The sequence below is a fragment of the Gymnodraco acuticeps genome, unplaced genomic scaffold (assembly GCF_902827175.1).
Source record: "Gymnodraco acuticeps unplaced genomic scaffold, fGymAcu1.1, whole genome shotgun sequence".
In the NCBI taxonomy this organism is placed as follows: Eukaryota; Metazoa; Chordata; class Actinopteri; order Perciformes; family Bathydraconidae; genus Gymnodraco; species Gymnodraco acuticeps.
Window position 1 is genome coordinate 41166 of NW_022991950.1, and position 22590 is coordinate 63755.

At 39.9% G+C, this 22590-nt stretch overlaps 2 protein-coding genes across 3 annotated transcripts; one reads left to right on the forward strand and one right to left on the reverse strand.

The window, feature by feature from the left end:
• Positions 1 to 87: 87 nt before the first annotated feature.
• On the reverse strand, positions 88 to 12170 carry LOC117535951 (pentraxin-4). Its single transcript, XM_034200631.1, has 5 exons — positions 12147 to 12170; positions 4713 to 4887; positions 4203 to 4381; positions 2794 to 3722; positions 88 to 752 (listed from the first exon to the last, which is right to left on the reverse strand). The coding sequence occupies exons 2-5, from the start codon at positions 4836 to 4838 to the stop codon at positions 88 to 90; spliced, it is 1899 nt and encodes a 632-aa protein (XP_034056522.1). The 5' UTR covers positions 4839 to 4887; positions 12147 to 12170.
• On the forward strand, positions 10634 to 19099 carry slc2a6 (solute carrier family 2 member 6). Of its 2 annotated transcripts, none has more exons than XM_034200614.1 (9): positions 10634 to 10743; positions 10893 to 11031; positions 12181 to 12452; positions 13558 to 13654; positions 13832 to 13931; positions 14014 to 14207; positions 14513 to 14688; positions 15196 to 15479; positions 16763 to 19099. In XM_034200614.1, the coding sequence occupies exons 2-9, from the start codon at positions 10978 to 10980 to the stop codon at positions 17086 to 17088; spliced, it is 1503 nt and encodes a 500-aa protein (XP_034056505.1). In that variant the 5' UTR covers positions 10634 to 10743; positions 10893 to 10977; the 3' UTR covers positions 17089 to 19099. The 2 variants fall into 2 exon arrangements, with proteins under 2 accessions (XP_034056505.1, XP_034056506.1); XM_034200615.1 differs by having other exon boundaries at positions 10688 to 10743; positions 10905 to 11031.
• Positions 19100 to 22590: the final 3491 nt, after the last annotated feature.

Sequence of the window (22590 nt, forward strand, 5' to 3'; positions counted from 1 at the left end):
AGTTAAAAGGCCAGCAATGAAAGCATTCCCTACCGAAATAATGTTTTGGAAAGAAACTCTCTATATGAATTCTCCTCTGTAACTTTATCACACACAGTGCTCTAAACATTCACATGCCACCTGCTGCACCTCCCCATGCACCTCCTTTATGTCCTCCATGCCGAGCACCACCCCTCTGGGCAAACCTCTTCCTTCTGCCACCCCTTCAACCTCTGAAGCACTCAGCACCCGGTTCCACATCCTGAACCCTGCTATCTGACCGGCAAAACCCTCCGCAGAGTCAAACCCTCCTCCCACAACGTCCTGCTCCTGCCCCAGCACCACAGACCCTCCCCCATGTATCTCCCAGCCCTTTCTGAAGTGAGAGCCTGAGGAGGTGAGGCGCCGGTCAACGTAGTGCCAGAAACGCCCCTGGATGGACGACCACACGACGCAAAGGTGGTGCCAGCGAGCGTCCATCAGTGACGACGCGGGGAGACGACGATACACTGGGTCTCCAATGATGAAGTCCAGGGAGGGGGAGGAAGAAGCAGAGATGGATGCAGAAGAGGCAGAGGAGTTACGTCCATACAGAACTAACTGGTTGTCGTTGTCGTCTGTGGCGTAAGAGAGCAGTGTGCCAACATGTGAGGCTTCCACACGGAGCCACAAACACACAGAAAGTTCAGGAAGGTTGGGAAGAGTCCGGAAGAAGGTGACGAAGTTGTCTGCTGATGCCGAGGGGAAGAGCAGCAGGGAGTCCACGTTACAAACTGCAGAAAGACAGGATATAGCCTATCAGTATAATAAAACCAGTGCTAAAAAATAAAACTTACAAGACAAGCGATCAGAAATATCTTGTTGGTAAATGATATGTGGAGGCTACGCAAATGAGTCCCCTAATACACACAATATACAACACAATTCAATAAAACTACAGACCCCTCTAGCTTCTGGAAAATCCCTGAAACTGTTAAGCCCCAAGGTCCCCCTCGGCGGGTACTTTTTTTTTTTTTTTTTCACGACACTGTGTCTCAGGGGATCTTAATATTTAAGAAACTATTGTGTTATACCAGATTAACGGGAATAATCTCAGCTAATTGACGATACAAACCATTTTTACCAAAACAAAACATAAGTCTCATAAGAAGCATCTAAATGACCCCAGAGCGAAAAATGCTAACGCACTTTGGCACAGAACTCAAGATAAAAGATTATTACCTATCGTAGCTGCACATACAATATATCCGATTAAAGCTGAGGTTCCACATATTATTTAGGTATTAGTATCATCACGGAGTGATCCGAACTCGCGACAGGGGAAGCAAACACAGACATCACAACACGTACCTTTACGTAGCTTTTACGGGAGATCGTCTCACCTTAGCTGTCAATCTGATCAAAAGACTTGTTCAATGGCATTAAAACGAGAAAAAACGCGGCAGAATCGGTTAATCCATAAATTGATAATGTTTCTGTGGAATACGTTTTTTATTTATAATCCATAATTCAATTTGTATGTAAAGATCGGAGAGTAAAAGTTAGCTGCTAATGGTAGCCACCAGAGTTATCGCAGCTTCCGGTTTTGGCTATGCGTCAGTCTCACACACACACACATTACCAAATAAGGAGTATGTAGGAGTTCCCCTCGATTCCATTGGCTCTGACGGTTAGAAAGAGAAAGCAAAATTGAGCAAGGGGGGCCAGAGATAGGTCAAATCCACCCAAATTACCCCAGAAGTGGGTTTTTTGGTGCTAAAACTCTCTAAAAAGGTCACATTTCACTTGTTTTGCATCAATCTTGATACAGGGTACTTGTGTTATTATATGTTGTAGTTTGGATTCCTAAAGCTTTTAGTCTACCATCCCATCATTCAAGGGTGGTTTTCACTATAAGTAGGCTAAAAAAATTTTTTTGGATGGACACAATAATTTACATTCTTTTACTGTGTTCAATCTGAATTTACTTTAAAATAAAAACATCTATATTGATTCTGACACTTCTACATCCAACTCACAGGTGTAACCTTGCTTTGAGAAAAAAGATTATTAATTTAACCCTTTTAGAAGGGAAGATATGGTCATTTGTTCTGGGAATGTCATTTTCGAGCCTGAGACCTGAAAAACAGGCTCGGGGCTTAACAGGTTACCCATTTACGGCTTGTAAATTATTTTAACACCTCGTTTTTTTTCCAACAGTCACGAATGTTACGATGAATAAAAGGCTGTCATTATTTGTCATTGAGATGATGACACAGATTTGAGGTGGTATGACCTTATTCTACCTGCAAATTGGCTTTGTAGGCTGTTGTCATCTATTGGTAGTAAGTAATTAAACTACTTAACTTACATTTGTCGGATAGTTTAAGTCATGAACGTACTGAAAAACACATTATTTACCTAAATCTAACCAAGGAGTTTTGGTTCAATTCACATTTTTAACCTAGTGTTTAACACTGGAATTGTACGTTTCTGCTTACCCTGTCTAAAGTATTTGAATGTTAGGATGACTAAATGCCATTCTGGGCAATTATTGGGCAGATAACATTTAAATTGTAAGGATTAAACAATTTAGATACAACATGTAAGGTAGATTTTGTAATTTATGGACAGAACCATGCTGCCAATTTGACCACCTTCTTTCTTAATTTAAATGGGAATGTCTGTTTAACTTCCATTGTATTTCTGTGGTTTCAGTGTCGTTTGTCCGGAGAAGACATGTTGTGATTTGGCTGAGGTGCAACATGTTCATACTGTGATTATTTTGAAACCTGTTAAATAAATACCTCAAGTATCGTGAAGTATATTACTTACTGGTTGCATCCTTTTTAGGAACTGGTCGTGAAGGGATCTTGTGCCTCACAGGAAGCTGGAGGAAGTTATGGATCACTGAAGACTCTTCCTTTGTGTCAGTTTCTTCCTGAGACTCAGATTTGGGCTGAGGGATATCATCTGAACCTTTAGGCGGTGGAGGCCACGGACTGGTCGTACTCAGCCTGGCTTTGCTAGGTTCAGAATAAGTTGGAGAATGGGGCAGGAGCTGGGTCCAATAGGGCCGAGTGGGGTTGTGTAACTGGGGGTGTCTCTGGCGATATAACTTAGGCTGGTATCTCTGCCGTACCTGGGTATGAAGATAAGGCACAGACTGGATCTGCTCCTGCCGGGTCGGGTAAGGCCTTTTCTGGGCCGGCACCTGGATCTGGGACTGGAGACCGTAAGAGTCTGGTTGGGGCGAGTAATGCAGATGAGATTCTTGCTGAGGTCTTGACTCCTTTGAATGTCTTCGGTTTATTGGTACTGACGGGTATTGAAAGGGACCTTCTACTATGGGTTCGGAGTCCAGTCTCAATCTCTCTCTCCCTCTATGTGTCTTTGATCTCCTGCGTGGTTCATAGTGTTCCTGAGATGTGATGTTGGAGTTGAACGACTCTTCCACCCTCCACAGCGCTCCACCATCGCTCTTCTGCAAGACCTGACCCTCCAGTCGGGTCAGACGCAGCGCCTGGTTCTTCAGGGATTCCTGCAGCCCTTTCAGCCCAACGATCAGCTCGTCTCGCTGGGTCTGAAGGGCACCGAGCCGTTCGTCTTGGCTCTGGAGCTCCAGGGTGAGGTTGGGGATATCCTGACCAGGATCGGGCTTCTGTTTCTGGGCATGGCGGCAGTTCTCCCTCAGGCTCCTCTCCATGAAAGCAAGACGACCCTCCATACGTTTACTCTTCTTCTCCTGCTTCCTACTCCACTCCCTGGGATGATGAGCAACATGAGAAGTTATATTCTGTCTTTATTGTACTTGTCAAAAATGCATCATCTGGTACAATCAGACCTGGTCCAACTTCAAATACAAAATAAAAAATACATTTAGGCTATGAATCAACAGGTTAGATCTTGATAAATGAAAAATAAAATGTATTTTTTGTCCATTGGGAGACTACTCTGGTGTAAAGGTTGTTCTGTTTATCATTACTTCTCAAAAGAACAGATGCCAAAACGTAAGCCCTCCCACTCAAGACTAACAATTCTCCCTTGACCCAGCCCTAATGTTTTGACTTAATTTATTATTAAGAAGATTTCATTTCTGTCATTTTCTGTCCTCTTTTCCAATCTTTTCTCAGCCCCCCACAAATCCTTTCTTACCAAAAACAACAAGCAGGGATTTGTCACAGATGAATCGATTTACAGATATATTTACAGAGCACCCTTTCTTAGTGTTCCCAAGCTCTGACCTGAGACCCTCTATCTCCTGCGTTGAGCTCCGCTTGAGTTGATCCAGGTCTTCTGACAAGTGCTGCCAGTTTCCGCTCAGTGCTTTTACTTGGCTCTCCAACCCCCCCGATGAGTTTCTGTTCTGGTTCTGGGCCAACATGTTCAAACGGGCCTGGGTCAGCGCCTGGAACTGCTGGAACTAAGAGAGAGGAAATTTGTTTTCACAAATCTTTCTGCAGCTGTTGGTGACTAATTTGAAGGTCAGAAAAATACTGAAATACATCCAGAAGAAAAAACAAACATACAATGCATTCCTGTGATGACTTCTACCTTCTGAAAAATCATGATGCTTGCAAGAGTTTTTTGCTATTTCAGTAAATAAATAAGCAAAAATATCTGACCTACAGGGAGTAAATCAGTTTTTTTAGCTTTAATATGATCTCTTTCAGAACTTTTAAACATTAGAAATTAAATTTAAGCCAAAAGTCCTTAAATAATGTGAATTTTCCCACAGTCTCATTTAAGCTGACCTGTTCGTTGAGTCGTCGTAGTTTCTGCGACACAGGATCAACTCCCTGCACCTTAACGGGCTGAATCTGCAGCAGGAGCATGAGGACCAGGATCAGGGACCAGTGTCCGGGCCTCAGGCTGCCCATGGTGCAACGGAGCTGGGATAGATGCAGCAGGAAGCCTGGGTCTGGATGTCTGACGGTGAGGAAACAAATGCTACTAGAGAGAGAAAGACATAACTGAAAAGGGCTCGTCTTGATAAACACTGCATACAGACATGCACACAGATACACAAAATACACAAAAGCACACCCACAAACTGGGACAGGAACACACTTTTCCATTTTTCACAAAATCTTCAGGGACCTCAGAAGAAATGCAGATGGCTTTAACAGGTACTCTGCTTCTCTCTCGGCCTCTATCTCACTTTTAGATAAAAACAAAGAAAATAAACTCCTAAAAACAGCACACCAACTGGAAGTTTGTTAACTGAATCTTGAATTGATAACGTTTTAGTCTTTCAACCTTTTGTTATGTTGTCCCGTCCAATTTTGGTGCTCCGGTGTAGTTATCCATTAAGGATCTAAATCTTCACCCAACCCTGTGTTTCACCTTTTATAGTAACTTTAATTCAACTTTTTTTTAAACGGAGAAAAGGTTAAATATGTTTGACTATAGTTAAGAACAGAGCAAACAAAGGAAATGGCTAATCAAAGACTTCTAAATGTCAAAGTCTTAATCAGAAATTCAATCAAAATTGAACCGGGAAGATGCTATACATTTCGATAAAATGCCCATAATTCAATGTAAGTAGTGACTATTATTTTTCTTGCAAAGAAGGTAAAGAACCATCTATGTAATTTTCAGCTCAATAATATTAAAGAACCCTTTTTTCTGACAAAAAATAAATAATTTGGAAGGACAACAGGAGTGTTAATGCTTTATGTCTGTACGATTGATTGTTTGATAAGGGAAGGCTGTGGCTCAGTGGGTTACTGCTCAGTGGGTTAGTGTACTGATCTTCGAATCAGAGGATAGCAAGTTTGAGTCCCACTGCAGTCGGCATGTCGCTGTGTCCCTGGGCGATACACTTCACCCCAAATTGCTCCTGTGGGGATTGTCCACAGTACTGAATGTGTGTAAGTCGCTTTGGATAAAAGCGTCCAACAAGTGACATGTCATGTAATGATAAAGTGTATATTTGTATTAGTGTGTATGTTTGTATACTTGTGTAGTGCCAAACAGTAAATCTCATGATGTGTGGGCTGATGGAGAAGAAGTCAGTACTTTTCTCTTCCCCCTGACTCAGTGCAGGGGGATCTAGATCCTTTATTATTCTTCTGCTTTCTCATTGAATAACACAATCTAGGAATCATGTTTATTCCTCCCTTCTGCTTTCTACACATGATCACGTTGCAACACTTTGGCTTCATTTACTGCACACTGGGCTTCAAAAAAGTCCACATGCGTTCTAATTTAAACTAAATTGTATATTTTAGTTGGAATGCTGATACAGCATTCCAACTATCTGTTATCCTGTTAAGCCCCAAGCCTGTTTTTCAGGTCTCAGGCTCGAAAATGACATTTCAAGAACAAATGACCATAACTACACTTCTAAAAGGGGAAAATTAATAATCTTTTTTCTCAAAGTAATGATAAACCTGTGAGTTGGATGTAGAAGAGTCAGAATCAATATAGGTGTTTTTTTATTTTAAAGAAAATTCAGATTGAACATAGTAAAAAACTGTAAATTATAGTGTCCGTCCAAAGATTATTTTTTACTTATAGTGAAAACGACCCTTGGATGATGGGTTAGTAGACTAAAAGCTTTAGGAATCCAAAGTACAACATATAATAAGTACCCTGTATCAAGATTGATGCAAAACAAGTGACATTTGACCTTTTTAGAGAGGTTTAGCAAAAATAACTCCACCTCTGGGGTCATTTGGGTGGAAATGGGCGTCTTTGCCGTTTCTCTGGAACCCATTGGTCGATTTTCATGATTGACATCTCTTTTGAACCGTTAGAGCCAATAGAATCGAAGGGGAATTTCTACATACACACCAACGTTACGATTGAGAAGTGGGGGCTATGCGCACGCAGTTTGCCAAAAGCGATACTTACGCTCTGAAATCTGAAAATCTATAGGTTTATTGCTGATGGATTATCAGAAATCATTTCAACATGACACAGACACATTGGATTAACCTATGGATTAACCTTCAGCAGCGTTTTTATTGTTTTAATGCCATTGAAGACCATTTTTGATCAGACAACAACAGAGGTAAGACCTATTGCCGTGTTTGCTATCTAATGCCACATGTTGTAATGTCTGTTTTTGTTTCTAATGTCGCGAGTTCTGATCATGGAGTGATGATATAGATACCTATCAATTCTGTGTATTCTCACGATGCTAATTGATATGTTGGATGTGCAGTTACGATAAGTAATAAGGGTGTTATACTGTGAGTTCTGTGCAAACGGCGTTAGAATTTTTTCGCTCAGGGCTAATTCAGAGGCTCAGTGTTAGCCTTGTGGTTTTTTTTGCTAAAAAAAATAAATCATCAGTTAGCTGAGTTTCTTCCCGTTACATGGATATGAAACATTCATAGTTTATTAAATCTTAAGAAGCCCTCAGACACTGTAGCTTGCAGATGTTGTGGTTTCGGACCTGCCGAAGGGTCCGTGGGGCTAAGAGGTGCTACGCACGAAATTCTGTATTATTCCGCCGGGTTATTTTGCACCTCTTCTTCTCCCACATTCCACATCGCAGAAACTCCGTTCAAACATCAAAACGTTCAGCTCGGTCGGGAATCGATGGCTATTACTTTTCTTATTCATAACTTTCATAATTCCAGAGATACATCCCATAATTCATCCCATTTTTAACATGGAAGTCAATGGAGAAACTCTTCAGACTTGAACAATCTTCATGCGACTTCAACTGCTAACTGCTCCTTCATACTTTCACTCATAAACCTCATTCCAACTTTAAAATGTTACACATCTTTCTGACATTATTCGTGTAAAACAACTTTTAAATCTGATTCATACTTTTAGAGATATTAAACATTGTTCAGACCTTGGTAAAGAGGCCTTCTTCAGATTTTAGAGTGCGTGATGTCACAGCTAGAGTGGAGGACAGATTTAATTTTGCCTTCATATTTTATGTTAAACCTGCCATAATACGGAGCCCCCTAGGGGACATGGAGAAGAAAAAAAAAAATCTTTGAAAAAAAAAAAAAGGTTTTGTACGGAAGAGGATTAGGGCCACATAAAACATTTTTTTGTGAGGATTTGAAAAAAATATTATAATTTTTTTGTTCTGAGAAAAAAGTCAGAATTCTGACTTTAATCTCAGAATTCTGACTTTTTTCTCAGAAATACCGGTAACTGTAGAACCAGCTTCACTGCGATTTACACATTGCAGTAGGCAACAATGGAGGACGTGAGTGAATTTCTGCGCGCCAGAGGGGTCCAAGAGGAAACCATAATAAGTCATTTTACAACCATCTGCAATGTGTAAATCGCAGTGAAGCTGGTTCTACAGTTACCGGTATTTCTGACTTTTTTCTCCCAAGAAAAATATTTTTTTTTTGTTCTGAGAAAAAAGTCAGAATTCTGAGATTAAAGTCAGAATTCTGAGATTAAAGTCAGAATTCTGACTTTTTTCTCAGAACAAAAAAAAAAGTTTTTTTTTTCAAATCCTCACAAAAAAAATGTTTATGTGGCCCTAATCCTCTTCCGTAGTTTTGCGATATCTCGCTCCGTACCATAATTCCCAAACCCTACATTCCTGAGACATAATTTTTCACGAGAAACGTGGGAAAACATCTCGTAGCTTGAAAAATTAAAAAAAATGCCTCTTGAGGGCATGAATTGACAAAAACGTTCAACATGTCTCCATTAAACCCCATTGTATGTACAGCATCATCTTTCCCCACCACAGCAGCCACATTATTAACCCGAAAGTACACAAAAAGTACACTTCAGATGCTCAAGTTCCTTGACATGCTTCACGCTTTGAAATGTCACCGATATCTGTTACGGTTCTTCAACAAAACTTTCACATGTAAGAGGTTTATCTCTCATTCAGAACAATGAAAATGCTCTCCTCTCACTGATTACTGCACATCACCATGGAAACCTTTGATCTCTGGACACGTCGTTAGCTCAAATATAAACACCTGTGTCATGGAACACGATGATGTCATAACTCCAACTGACATGCTCAGAGCAGCAGACTTCAGATAATGGTTAACACAGCTCTACGTCAATTATGGGGTGTCATCATATGTCGTTTCCATGGAAACGCATCCCTCGCCATAAAACAAGATGTCGCTGTAACTCCAATGGACACGGTCTGATCGTCCTCCAAACTTCGCTTGTATATCACCAGTCCATGCCTCAACAGCTCTACGGCAAATCTGAGATCTCACCATAGGCTGTTGCCATGGAAACGCATCCCTCGCCATAAAACACGATGTTGTCGTGATACCTATGCAAATGGTCTAAAACAGCAGCAGACTTCAGTTAATGGTAAATGGTCCGGCCCTCAACAGCTCTATGTCAATTATGGGGTGTCATCATATGCCATTTCCATGGAAACGCATCCCTCGCCATGAAACACGATGTCGCTGTAACTCCAATGGACATGGTCTGATCGTCCCCAAACTTCGCTTGTATATCACCGGTCCATGCCTCAACAGCTCTACGCCAAATCTGAGATCTCAACATAGGCTGTTTCCATGGAGACGCATCCCTCGCCAAAAAACACGATATTGTCGTAACTGATATGAAAATGTTCAAAACACCACCAGACTTCAGATGACAGTTAATGGTCCAGCCATCAACATGTCTATGTGCCATTAGTGAGTTTTCCTCAAAAGCTGTTGCCATGGCAACGCATCCCTCGCCGTAAAACACGATATTGCTATAACTCCTATGACAATGGTCAAAAAGTGCTGAAACTTCACGTGTGCTAACAGTCCAGCTGTGAAGACATCTACGTGACAGTTTTGAAATTCCTTCAAATGTCGTTGCCATGGCAATGCTCGCTATGAAACACGGTTTTCTCATAACTTCAGTGAAAATGCTCTAAATGGCCCAAAACTTCATAGGTTTGGTAACGATGCAGCCATCAAAACATCTAAGCGTATTATGGGGTGTCATCAAATACCGTTGCCATGGCGACAGATCATTCGTCATCAAGTTAGTTCAATAGTTTATCTAATGTGATATGTGACTCACGTGTGTTTTATATTGAATCGGGAAATAGTCAATATTTTTAAGTTAGCATTCAGTGTGTTCATTCCACAAATGTAAATGAAATGGGACTAAAGTGTTACGATTATTGTGTTATGTCACGTTTTCTATGTCTTGGTTTGGGTGTTTTGCTGTTCTCCCTGTCATGTTTTCCTCTGGGTATATTGTCTGGTCCTTTTCCCTGTGTTTTTCCTCCCGTCGTTAGTTTCCCTGGTGTGTCTAGTTGTCTGATTGTTTTCACCTGTGGCCCTTGTGTTTCTCCTCCCCTGCCCGGCTGTGTCTCGTCTTGTGATTACCCCTCCCTGTATTTAGTCTCTTCCTGTGTTCAGTGTCGGTTTGTCTTGTGTTGTGAGTAAGTCTCCGGTGAGTGTTCTGTTTTCATTATAGCCTTGAAATAAAGGAATTTTCACTTTAATCTGCATTTGGGTGCTGCTTCCTTCACACACCGTAACATAAAGTGCTTAATTCAAAGTCATTCTGAACAGATTAAAAAAGTACGTCTTTGGTCATTTTGAAAGTAATTATTTTTGATAAATAACATTAAAAGTTAATACAAGAAGCACATTTTTATAAATTATATATATTTTTTTAAGTTTGCAAATATTACTACAGTTACTCAGTTATTTAATGAAAATGATAAATAATTCACACTATTCATTCCAGTTGAGTTTCACTTGTGGAAGTCCAGTGTTGACACAGATTTCAGTTTCATTTTCATTATGCCCACATGTAGCTTGCCTCTGTCTGATTCATTCAGTCTGAGTGGAAACCCTGGACAACACACAGGTCTGTCTCTTAATATTTCAGTTTTTAGACAAAATTGTCTTCATTTTAACTTGTTTGATTTCATTTTTAACCACATTTGTTCGAAGCTTGATTTCCACATTGATATGTTTTTGTCTGACTATTTATAACATTGCATCCTCTTTGTAAAGGGGAACGAACAGATCCTGAAACAGAGGTCACAAATCAAACACGTTGGATTTGATAACCTCTGTGTGACAGTCTCCTGCTGCAGACATGGCTGAAAACTCTCCACTGCTGAAAGGAAGATCAACATCATCTGAATCCAAGGTAGGAAACAATTCTGTTAGTTTATTGATTTTAAAATCTCATCAAAAGCATATATAGCTACCCTAACATTGATGTATTGGAGCTTTAAGATATCCTTTGTAACATGTTAAGGGATAAAGGTCTAAATTAAAGGGTGCAGTTTACCAAGGATATTCCAGACAAATCTGTACAGTTATTATGCATATTTTTATTTTGCTCGTAAATACGTTTGATGTAAGTTAAATAGTTCACAAATATCAACATTTCATGACTTATTGAAGTTTTCATTGTAACAGTAAGTAAAACCTACCTACAGTGCTACAAGAAAACAGGAAAATAGCAAATATAAAGTACAATTTGTGCTATTTGAACAATGTTTTTAGAGTGAGTAATGGGAATAGCAAGAGTTTTTAGGGACCTCGGTAACCTGTTGCAGTTGTTTGTGTGTCTAAGGGAAATACACAGACTGCTGATATAGCAAAAGTAATGTGCCCTGCCACAATATGAAGCCACATCAAATACTTGGTTCGGGTTGCAACATTAGAATTCATAGAAAAGAGCTACCTAAGATGGTCAATAACTCAACTTCTTAGACGTCTATCTGATGTGTGTGACTATTAGATTGATATAAGCCACGATATAAGCTTAACACTCAATGTTTGTGAAACTGGTCTATGGAGAAGATCGGAGGTAAAATAAGGCTAGAATGGTGAATTACAGACATAACACATTCTTGATGTACATGTAATAAAACAACTAAATCACTAACTTGGCTCAACTGAGTGAAAACTAATAATAAACTTTCACACACATTTCACACCAACTTCATCTCCATTATCCTGCTGAATGCGTGGATGAGGGCAATCAAATGGTAAAATGTTATGTAATTGTTGCAATTTCCCAGAGATCAGCTTGGTCGTCATGCAGACGATGCGTTTATGCGGGTGAATAAAACTGTGAAAATAACACACTTCCCTTCTGTGTGCTAAAGAAAAATCATGGCAATCCACAAGACACAAAATGTATGTTGCCGACACTGATATTTAATTTTAAAGGAAGGGTACATTTAAAGAAACTTCCCCTTCAACCTAACCTATCTACCCTTTGATCGTGCCTCATGTGTATGCAGTTTATACTCTGAGTTTCAGCTTCCAAATCCTTCTGCCGCAGATCAATGACTCCAAACTGTATCTGGCTGTCTTCTCGGCCATCTTGGGGAACTTCAGCTTCGGTTACTCCCTGGTTTACTCGTCACCGGTCCTGCCCCAGCTCCAGACCCCCGATGTGGACCCTCGGCTCAGGATGGGTAAGGAGCAGGCCGCCTGGTTCGGCTCCATCTACACCCTGGGGGCAGCCTCAGGGGGTCTGGGGGCCATGCTGCTCAACGACCTGATTGGACGGAAGCTGAGTATCATGACGTCAGCAGTGCCGTCCACTATTGGGTGGGTTTCTGTTGCAATACAGCCATCTCAAAGATTCAAAGGTTTTATTGTCATATGCACAAAGCTACAGTGTAGAAATGGCAATGAAATTCTTCTGACCTGACCTCCAACAATGCAACATATAATAAAATACAAAAATAAAAAGTAGTGCAAAAAGTCTATATACATAATATGATATGTACAAGAACAGAATATTAAATAATGTAAATTAAGATTAAATTAAATACGGTTTATTGCGGTGATAACTATTTTATATAAATTAGTATATTGTAAGATGACAAACAGGAAGGTTTATCGGGGCACTTAACAAAGCTCAGGTGATTAGCAGTCTTATGGCCTGTGGGATAAAACTGTCCCTGAGTCTGGCGGTTTTTGTGCGGATACTGCGGTAATCTATAATGTAATCTATCAAACTGTATTGTGTTGATTTTTGTATTCCATTGGCTTGCTACCCAACAATGTGTTGCTACCCAACACATTGTAGGCTAAGTGGCAGGGCATCTCTAAGCATTTGACCAATCACAACAGAGCTGTCCAACTAACCAATCAGAGCAGACTGGGTTAATTAAATAAAGTGCTTTTGTTGTGCGTAGACGGCTCTGCTAAGATTGTTCCCTAGGTTTCATGTTATGTGTTTAGATAGGTTCCTGTTTTATTTTTGATAGTCTCGTCTACCCTCATGTGTCTAAAGTACGTTTCCTGCCTTGTCTGTTTTCCCACGGTTGTGATTGTCTAATTGTCTTCACCTGGTGTTGTCTGTCTAGTATATATAGTTCTCGTCTTCCCCTGTCTCGTTGCCAGATTGTCTTGTGTGTTCCAAGCCTTCCAGCGTAAGATCCTTTTGTCATTGTCCACAGAGTTATCGTCCATAGAGTTAGATTAGTGTATTAGTAGTTTTTGTTTTGTTGCTTTATGTATTCAGTGTGTTATGACCTGTCTACATTAAAACACTTTATTTTGATACTTTGTTTGTCTCTGCATCGTGCATTTGATTCCACGCCCTTGTACAGCCCTAACAGCTTTTTGAACATTAAAGCATGTAACCATGTCACAGTAGAAGCACAAATATGAACCTCTTTGAAAATGATCTTCTGTTTAAATGTAGGTACTTGATGATGGGAGGAGCTTCGGACTTCTGGATGCTCCTTTTGGGCCGTTTCCTCACAGGTGTTGCCGGGGGGATGACGGCAGGATCAATACCTGTAGGTTACCATCGTTACAGGAACTTATTCATAACATAGCCATGCAAATTGTCCTCTTTTTTGTCCGTTTAATCAGAGTTTGATATGTCAGTTGTGACAATTTAATTTCAGTGCTAATACCTGTATTAATTCTGGGTTATTGTAAATATGTGTTTCTTTTGTGTGTTTATGTGACAGGTTTACATCTCAGAGATCTCCCATAAAAGAGTGAGAGGGGCTATGGGCTCCTGCCCTCAGATCACCGCTGTGACTGGGGCCCTGGCGCTCTACGCCTTGGGTAGGAACATACCAATAGGCCGCATACCATAATACTCACATTGTTTTCATGAACTGTTCAATTCTGAGAGTTTGATGTGCAGGTCTGGTGTTACGGTGGCGGTGGTTGGCGGTGGTGGGGGGGGTCCCGGCTCTGCTGATGGTCGTGCTTCTGGTGTTCATGCCCAGCTCCCCCAGGAGACTCATTAAACTGGGGAGGGAGCAGCAGGCGGAGAAGGCTCTCCGGTGGCTGAGGGGGGAACACTACGACACACAAGTGGAGATCAATGTCATACAGGTACTGAGAAAACCACGCTAAATAGTGCAAAAGACACTAAGTGACACTTTACAGAGAGTCCTACAGCCTGTGGGGTAAAACTGTCAGGTGTTTTTTGACGTTACTGCGATAGCCGCTGCTAGAAGGCTGCCACTACAACTTTGTTTCTGGGGTTATGGCTATGGAGGTCTTTAATAATCCTGTTGGCCTTCTTCCTACAATGCTGGGTGTAGAGATCCTCCAATAATGGCAGCTCTGTCATTGGAGCAATTTTTGTGAGCAATTTCGAAGGACACACACCTTTGTTTTTCTGTCTCCCAATGCAGCACAGCATCAACACACAGGCTAAAGTCACGTGGTCGCAGCTGGCCACACCCGTGTACTACCGGCCAATCCTCATCTCAGTGATGATGCGTTTCCTGCAGCAGATGACGGGCATCACACCCATCCTGGTCTTCATGGAGCCCATCTTTGCCAAAAGCAAAGTCTCCCTGCCTGCCAGGTTGGGCATTTAAAAAAATCTATATACACCTACTATTTATCTGCAGTAGGCCTATTTATTGGGATTCCTATATTATTATTTAATTGTCATGACTCATGGAAGTGTTGCTGTTTTCAATGCTTTTAGAACATGTGATTAAATAAAGAAATACACTCAGAGTTTGGGCCTACCCTAACCATAAATATTACTAGTAGCATAACATTTCTTATTTAGATATCATTTGTACCCGGGTGAGTATAGTCAAGACTGTTATTTGCACCCGGGGTCTATCCATTCCTAACCCTAAATCTAATTGCATTTAACCATGATGATACAAACTCAAAAAAACTGCCTTAAGTACATTAGCTTTTCATAAACCGAACCAATGTAAGTGTCATTGCATTGGCTTTAAATGTATGATCAGCCGAGGTAAAGGCTAAACTAAACTACGAAGAAGATTCTAACTTCAATTAACATAATTATCTTTAATCACAAATCATATAGAAACTGACCTTTCTCGTTTGTCAGGTATGATGCCGCCATTGTTGGAGCGTTCCGCCTCTTCGCTGTTGCCGTGGCAGCCAGTCTGATGGACAGGGCGGGACGCAAAGCCCTGCTGTACATGTCGAGCCTGTTGATGATCCTGTCCAGTCTGACTCTTACCATTATCTCCCACACCACACCATGCCCTCCAGGCCCCGCCCCTCTTAACCTCACTATCTCCCATGATGCCATTGGAAGCGCTTTGGACGCCAGCCAGCAAACTTCAGCAGGCCTCATTCCTCTCATCAGCACCATGGTGTTTATTCTTGGTGAGTGTTGAAAGCTATCTTCCTTTGATGAAACATTTTGTTTCACCTAATCACAACTTTGGTTTCTGACAATATTCATTTTTGATTTAAATATCTGAAAGGGGCCTTATTATGCTTTTTAGGGTTATCCCTGTCCTGTAGTGTGTTATATCGGTTTTTGTGCATGTAAATGTTCTGCAAAGACTAAAATCCAAAAGTTGCCTCCAGAGGGACTTCCCCCCCCCCCCCCTGCCTGAAATGCCTCCATTAGACACTTTGTTTACTTCCATAACAGAGTGACATCACTATGTAACACTCATGCTTCTATTAACTAGCGCTCCAACACATTGTACGTGATTGGCTAAGGGCTGGGACATCCCTAAGGTTTGAACCAATCACAACAGAGCCGGCCAGCTAACCAATCAGAGCAGACTGGGCTCTGGTTTCAGACAGAGGGTGAAAAGAGGTGCTGCAGCACAGGCAGTATGAGAGAAATAAAGAGCCGTTGAACATTAAAGCATGGAGACATGTCACAGTAGAGGCAGAAAATAAAATATAAGTTACATTTGAAAACTTGAAAACCCTGAAGACATTTGTGTTAAAGTATTTAACGAAGCGCGTTCTGTTTTTAGAAGATGACCTTTAGTCGTGTTCAAACAAGTTATGACCGTTCATGCTCTCAGGGCATTGTTACACACAGTTTGTTCTTGAAGAATAATGAACTGCTTTCTGATACACGTCAACACCCACATGTGGTTTGTGCTCTTCACTTAAATTGGTCAATTATGTTGGCACACCTTGCTTAATGAGAAAACATTTCAAACTTTTCAGCGTGGTTGTGTGATTTCCTAGATACACGGATATCAATCAAGACTTCATGTTCAACAGAAAACAATAGCAATAGACTTTCAAGATTGTTCACAAATGCAACAAACAACATTTTGTATAGACAGAAGTGTTTTGCATAAGACAATACATACGTTTTAAGCTGTGTTATGAAATATGTTTTGCGGCTCCAGACAAACTTCATTTTGTGACAAAGGGGGCAAAATTGCTCTTTTGATAGGAATGTTTGTTGACCCTTGAACTTTGTCAACGATCTCCTGAGGCAGCACACAAATATAACGCTCTCAACTGTCCAAAATCTCAACTAAAAGAGGGAACAAATAATTAGTTGAGTACATTTTTTCAATACAATAAAAACAAAGAGCTTAAAAAAAGCTTGATGTGACCGAGCCCTAACGGCTTTCTGGGCTTTTGTTGTGCAACGACATCATCTTTGTCGTCCTATTGTTGTCTCCTAGGATACGCCTTGGGATGGGGCCCGATCACATGGTTGCTAATGTCGGAGGTGTTGCCGCTGGTAACCAGGGGCGTGGCTTCAGGTCTGTGTGTGGCCGTCAGCTGGTTGACGGCCTTCGCAGTCACGCAGGCCTTCTCTCACCTGGTGGAGGACCACAGCCTGTTTGTGCCCTACCTGTGGTTCACCGTGGTGTGTGTGCTCTGCCTGCTGTTCACCGCCGTGTGTGTCCCAGAGACTCGAGGTCGATCGCTTGAGGAAATAGAGAATTATTTCAGGACAGGAGGGACATTCACCATCACCCGGAGTCCTTCCACTGAACAAACGTAGAGATACAAATATACAATATATTGTTACCATGGGATATCTCTAAGAAAGGGCTAATGTAGAGGGTTTTTCATTTAATATATAACCAGTGGTGGAATGTAGTAAAGTACATTTATTCAAATACTTCAGTATAATGTTACTTTGCCTGAGTATTTAATATGTTATGCTACTTTTTACCTCTACTCCATACATTTTTAAAAGCCAATATCGTACTTTTTTGTCCACGACAGCTTTAGTTATTTTACAGATTCAGATTATTACGTAATATAAATTAACTCATGATGATGATGTGATCATTGAACAGCGTTGGAAATGTACACAGCAGTATATAAAGAAATGGAAATGATCTACACTTTTAGCAGCGACAACATTACACATTAGAACAAAGTATAATATGATTGTTATCATCATCCATTATGACTAATTTATGGACTTTAAGTTTATTTGATGCCAACATGTTCTTTTAATCAAACTTTGGATGCAAGAGTATAAGCACTTCTACACTGTGGTATTGCAATATTTACATAAAATATCATGTATAAGTACTTTTTATCATACACCTCGAACACAAACGGGTTAATCTAATCACTGATGCAAATGCCATGTTCAAACATAGCAATACTTCAACTATACAATAGGATTAAGTACAAACCCATACCTTTAAACACAGCCTACTCGACATACCATTTCTTTGGTAACAAGCCATGAAGTTAGCCTATTTATACATTTGTACATTCCTGAACACAATGCACTTTGTACAACCATGTATCTTAAAAGTATGAACGCTGGTCTTCTGGGAGGCTGTTCCACAATCGTGGGGCGCAATATTAAAAAGACGCCTCACCGTGGTTCTTTGTTTTAACTAGGCATCATTTAAAGGCCAGCAGATTCAAGATTCAAGGCTTTTATTGTAATATGTACATAGCTACAGTGTAGTTATGTCAATGAAAATCTTAGGTCACAGGCTCGTCCAACAGTGCAACAATAAAGCAGATAAAACCGAAGACCTGAGGGTTATGTAGGGTTCATAATTTAAAAGCAGATCTGATAAATAGCAAGGCCAAAGACCACAATATCCTCAAATATTTAATAACCATGGGAACAAACAGGTTGCCAGCTGTCTGAAAAAAATCCTGGTTCATCAACTCCTCTAAATGAAGACAGGAAGTGACGTTCCTGGCCCAGCGGTGGCTGAGCAGGACAGGTCACATGCCACAGTCTGGACTCACTGTCTGACTCAGCCAGTACTTTCCTGCGCCATCTTGATAGTTGCTTAGCAGCAGGACTCATCATTATTATTTAATACACTCTATTTTGATTCCTCAAGATTTTACAGCATCCTTACACTAAGCTTTAATACTTGTAGTAATTTAATTGATTGTATTATGATGTAAGGTGGTCCTTTTATGTTGTCTACAGTATACACTGTTTTTAAAAGGTACATTTGAAGGGATGGATCAAATTCAGTATTATGCAATTTTTTGTCGTATTCAATTCTGTCTTGTCTGTAAACTGTTTGATTGACATGTCGAGTCTGTCAAAGAAGGGAAGAGACAACACAGGTTTCTGTGTGTGTGTTCTCGTGAGCTGCACCTTTCAAAAGCTGTGTGTTCATAGTCATGTCATAGACTAGCTTTAGCGTAGCCTTAGTGTCGGAATGTTTACTTGGTAAAACCATTGTGTTCCTACACATACAACAGTACATATAAGTCAATATAACCTTTTCAATGAATTGCAGTAACAACAGTATCACCCCATTGTGACATTTCATTTTCTAAATTCACAACCATTTTTTTATAACGCCTATCTTGTATGAAATAGATGGCTGTATAAAGATAGAAGATTACTGCTAATGTGGTTCATTTTTGATCCTCGCAATAATGTAAAATAGGGCAGTGTTTGCCTTGAAATGTACAGTAACTCTTTAAATAATTATCACAATGTAACTCGGACAGGATGTACACAGACAATCAATGCATGCAATAAACCAATTGTTTCATCAATACACTGTCAATCTGACGTGTTTATACTTATTATAGGCAGAAAATGGAATCGGACATTCTAAATGAAAATGGATGCCAATACAGAATATCTATCATTATTAAAGTGAGGTGACCAATCGCTCAAATATGTAACGGGAAACTATAGTGCTGCCAATACTTCAAACCTAACAGTGTTTTAATTGTGTGAAAGGAAGGATACAAACCATAGATGCATCCAAAAAGCAAAACATAGTATAATTATATCTTCAAACCTATCCTTGTCATTCTAAATACATTATTTCTTAACACAAATAATTCAAATAACAAACTGAATATGATGATCCAAGAGGCTGAACTATACAATATTTTCAATTTATTTGTTTCAAAAGTGTTGACTGAATGAATTAGAATAATCCATGATGTATCAATAATTGAATCGTGAATAATCAATTAAATAGTATAGATACTCTGAGGCCCTCCAAACGTGTGTATGCTTTACATAGCCTATTACGGCCCGTCCACACGGCGGCGTGCGTTGAAGCTTCAACGCTTCTGCCCATTCACTTTGAATGGGGTGACGTCATGCTTTGCCGAACTGCATTGTGGGAGCGTTGCTCGCTTCAAAAGTTGAGCAATGTTCAACTTTTGAAGCTTCGACGGAAGCGTCAGCCAATCGAATCATATGCCAGTACAAGCTGTAGCCAATCAAACCGCATGCTTGTGTGTCCGGGGCAGGAGATTCATGTGATTGGTTGTTGGTCAAGTTTCAGACAAGCTCACCGGCAAGCTTCAACGCACGCCGCCGTGTGGACGCTGCGTAATGGTTTCTCCACTCAAATCAAGGACACAAAGATGACATTTATGGATTATTCCTACTTTTGAGCATTTACCTTGTTTTTCCATAGCATACATTAAAATGATTTAATTTTCTGAGATTCTGTTCAAAAGGGATGTTCCTTGTTACATTTAAAAAGAGATAGCAATGCTATTGTTAAACGAATAGCCACTCAATCAGGAGCTGATACGAATGTGTTTTTTACTTTCATCTTCTGTATGTTTACTAGACCAGTGATTCTCAAATGGGGGTACGCGGACCCCTAGGGGTACGTTGGGGTATTGCAGGGGGTACGTGAGATAAAAAAAAAAGGTTAATTAAAAAAATAATCTTAGTAAAATAAGTTAAATAGAAAACACAATTTTATATAAAACATTCCTAGAACCACCAAGGGGGTCCTCATATAAACATGTCAAATCTGTGTATTGTATTTCATTGTTTTTCACAATAACATATTACTTAAATTAAAAAAAAAAAACTCCTTGGAAAAATCTGTTTTATAAAAGTGTTATGTTATTTTTTTTTCATGCATAAAATGAAAATATCCTTAGTTTGTTGTAATGCATACCACGAAGGAGTTAATAAATCACACACTGAGGGAACATCACTATATTGTAATTATTTATATAGGCTTTTTCGATCAAAAATGTTCGGGGTCGGTCAGGGGGTACTTGGCTGAGAAAATGTTTCAAAGGGGGTACACTACTGAACAAAGTTTGAGAAGCCAATAAAATAAACCTTTTATGAGACAGTTCATGCACTTTGTTGAGCTTGTCCGTAACGTCAGGTTAATCACCTTGTCAGACACATTCCTGGAAGAAGTAATACCCCAAGGGTGATAATAAACACAGATATAGTCTACTGCTAAAGATGCATGTTGCCTTGGTATGCATCTCTGTGCCAATATGTGAACATGTGTGGTATGCTGGTGCAGTTAAGGGAGGTGTTTACTTCATCAAGTATTAGTCAATTTAGCCAAACGTTGCTTCTTTTTTTAGGGGTGGAATTTCACACTGCATCCAAACAAGATCTTGACAGAAAAAGTTATTAAAAGATCCTTTGCAGTGTAGCGTGATGGCCCTCTCTCATAAAGCATATGAGACTGGGTAAAATAAATCTGATTCACATAAAATATGAATTTAAAGCAATAATGACATTGTTGTACATGACATGACATATCTATTCTAACAAAACAGGACCTTGAAAGGGTAACACAACTAAATGACAGACGAGACGATAAAATAAAATGTCGTACAGATAAATCAGTTAGGTTGACAGGTTAAGGTAGAGAGAGACATTGACAATCACAGATGTTAAGGGGCGGTGGTGGCGAAGTCGATAGGGACTTGGCAACTGGAAGGTCACCAGTTCAAGTCCCGGCAAGACCAAGTGCTACCGAGGTGTCCCTGAGCAAGGCACCGTTCCCCACACTGCTCCCCGGGCGCCGTACATAATGGCAGCACACTGCTCCTAACACTAGGATGGGTCAAATGCAGAGAAACAATTTCCCCACGGGGGATTAATAAAGTATATCAAAAAAGGTCAATTTCTCAGTATTTATATACCTGCTGAATCAGTGCCTATTTTTATGTTTCTGATTATACCCTCCCCCATTCAGTTCTCCCCTCCCTCACCACCTGCTCATTTGAAGACCGTTATCTTATTGTCGCTACCGTCAAGAGAGACGCATCAAAGTATTAATTAGAATTATTAAAACACTGGTATGAAAGCGTCTTTGACATCAGAAACGGGTTTATTGCCAGGTAAGTTCACACATACGAGGAATTTGACTTGATGTCATGGTGCATACATAAAATATAAATCAACATTTTAGAAATAAAAACCAGCAAAAGAAATATGTTGACATTTTGGATTCATTCATTTAAAATCAATAACGAATCTGCTGATTAGCGAGAAGATCCTACACTGTCTACATAACACAAACAAATAATTAAAAACGCAAAATAAATATAAGTGTATATAAACAATGTTTATTTTCTTATCTTTTCTTTTTAATGACTGATTTTAAATGCCATTTTCTTAATGTCTTTCGTTTTTTGTAAAGCACTTTGAATTGCCTTGTGTTGAAAGGTGCTATATAAATAAACTTGCCTTGCCTAAAATAAATCTTGTCTCCTGCCCTAAATCTCTAAAAACAACAGTTAATCGTAGAACCTATTCAATACTTGGTTAACAGGTATAGCTCTAATGTTATGCAGATGATACTCAACTATATCTCCAAACCAGAAAATATAATTGAAATACAGGTTCTTTTTAGTATTGGAAAGACAGCAGAAACGCCAAGGGCAATTCTTCAAGCTGCATCCCAAATCTTTTAAATTCCTTTTTTAAAGAATTTTCTTTTATCTTGGAAAGGCATTTTGACCTCGGGCATAATTTTTCTGTCTGCTTAAGTCTTTAGATAAAAGGTTTAAAGTGACGGATCATCCCGCTCTCAGGCAGGGTGTCAGACTTTGTAATTCTCCACATGAAATGTATGTCTCTTTTCTTTACAAGGCATTTTTTTAAGTTTTCATGCTTAACTTATTGATTAATTTACAACCAAATATTAGTTATAGTATTGTTGGTATTTTTACCCTCACGTCCACGTTTTGTCAAAGCTAATAGAGAGAAAATGGATTCACCCCGGGCCTGTAATCACTTAAAGGGGACCTATGCAAAATGCAC

Excerpts from the sequence above, each read along its gene's own strand:
- LOC117535951 (XM_034200631.1), bottom strand. The coding sequence starts at position 4,838 with ATGGGCAGCCTGAGGCCCGGACACTGGTCCCTGATCCTGGTCCTCATG. Across the intron at positions 4,382-4,712 it reads TACGACGACTCAACGAACAG|TTCCAGCAGTTCCAGGCGCT; the intron begins GTCAGCTTAAAT and ends CCTCTCTCTTAG. Across the intron at positions 3,723-4,202 it reads CAGGAGATAGAGGGTCTCAG|GGAGTGGAGTAGGAAGCAGG; the intron begins GTCAGAGCTTGG and ends TCATCATCCCAG.
- slc2a6 (XM_034200614.1), top strand. The coding sequence starts at position 10,978 with ATGGCTGAAAACTCTCCACTGCTGAAAGGAAGATCAACATCATCTGAA. Across the intron at positions 13,655-13,831 it reads TGACGGCAGGATCAATACCT|GTTTACATCTCAGAGATCTC; the intron begins GTAGGTTACCAT and ends TTTATGTGACAG. Across the intron at positions 13,932-14,013 it reads CCTGGCGCTCTACGCCTTGG|GTCTGGTGTTACGGTGGCGG; the intron begins GTAGGAACATAC and ends TTTGATGTGCAG.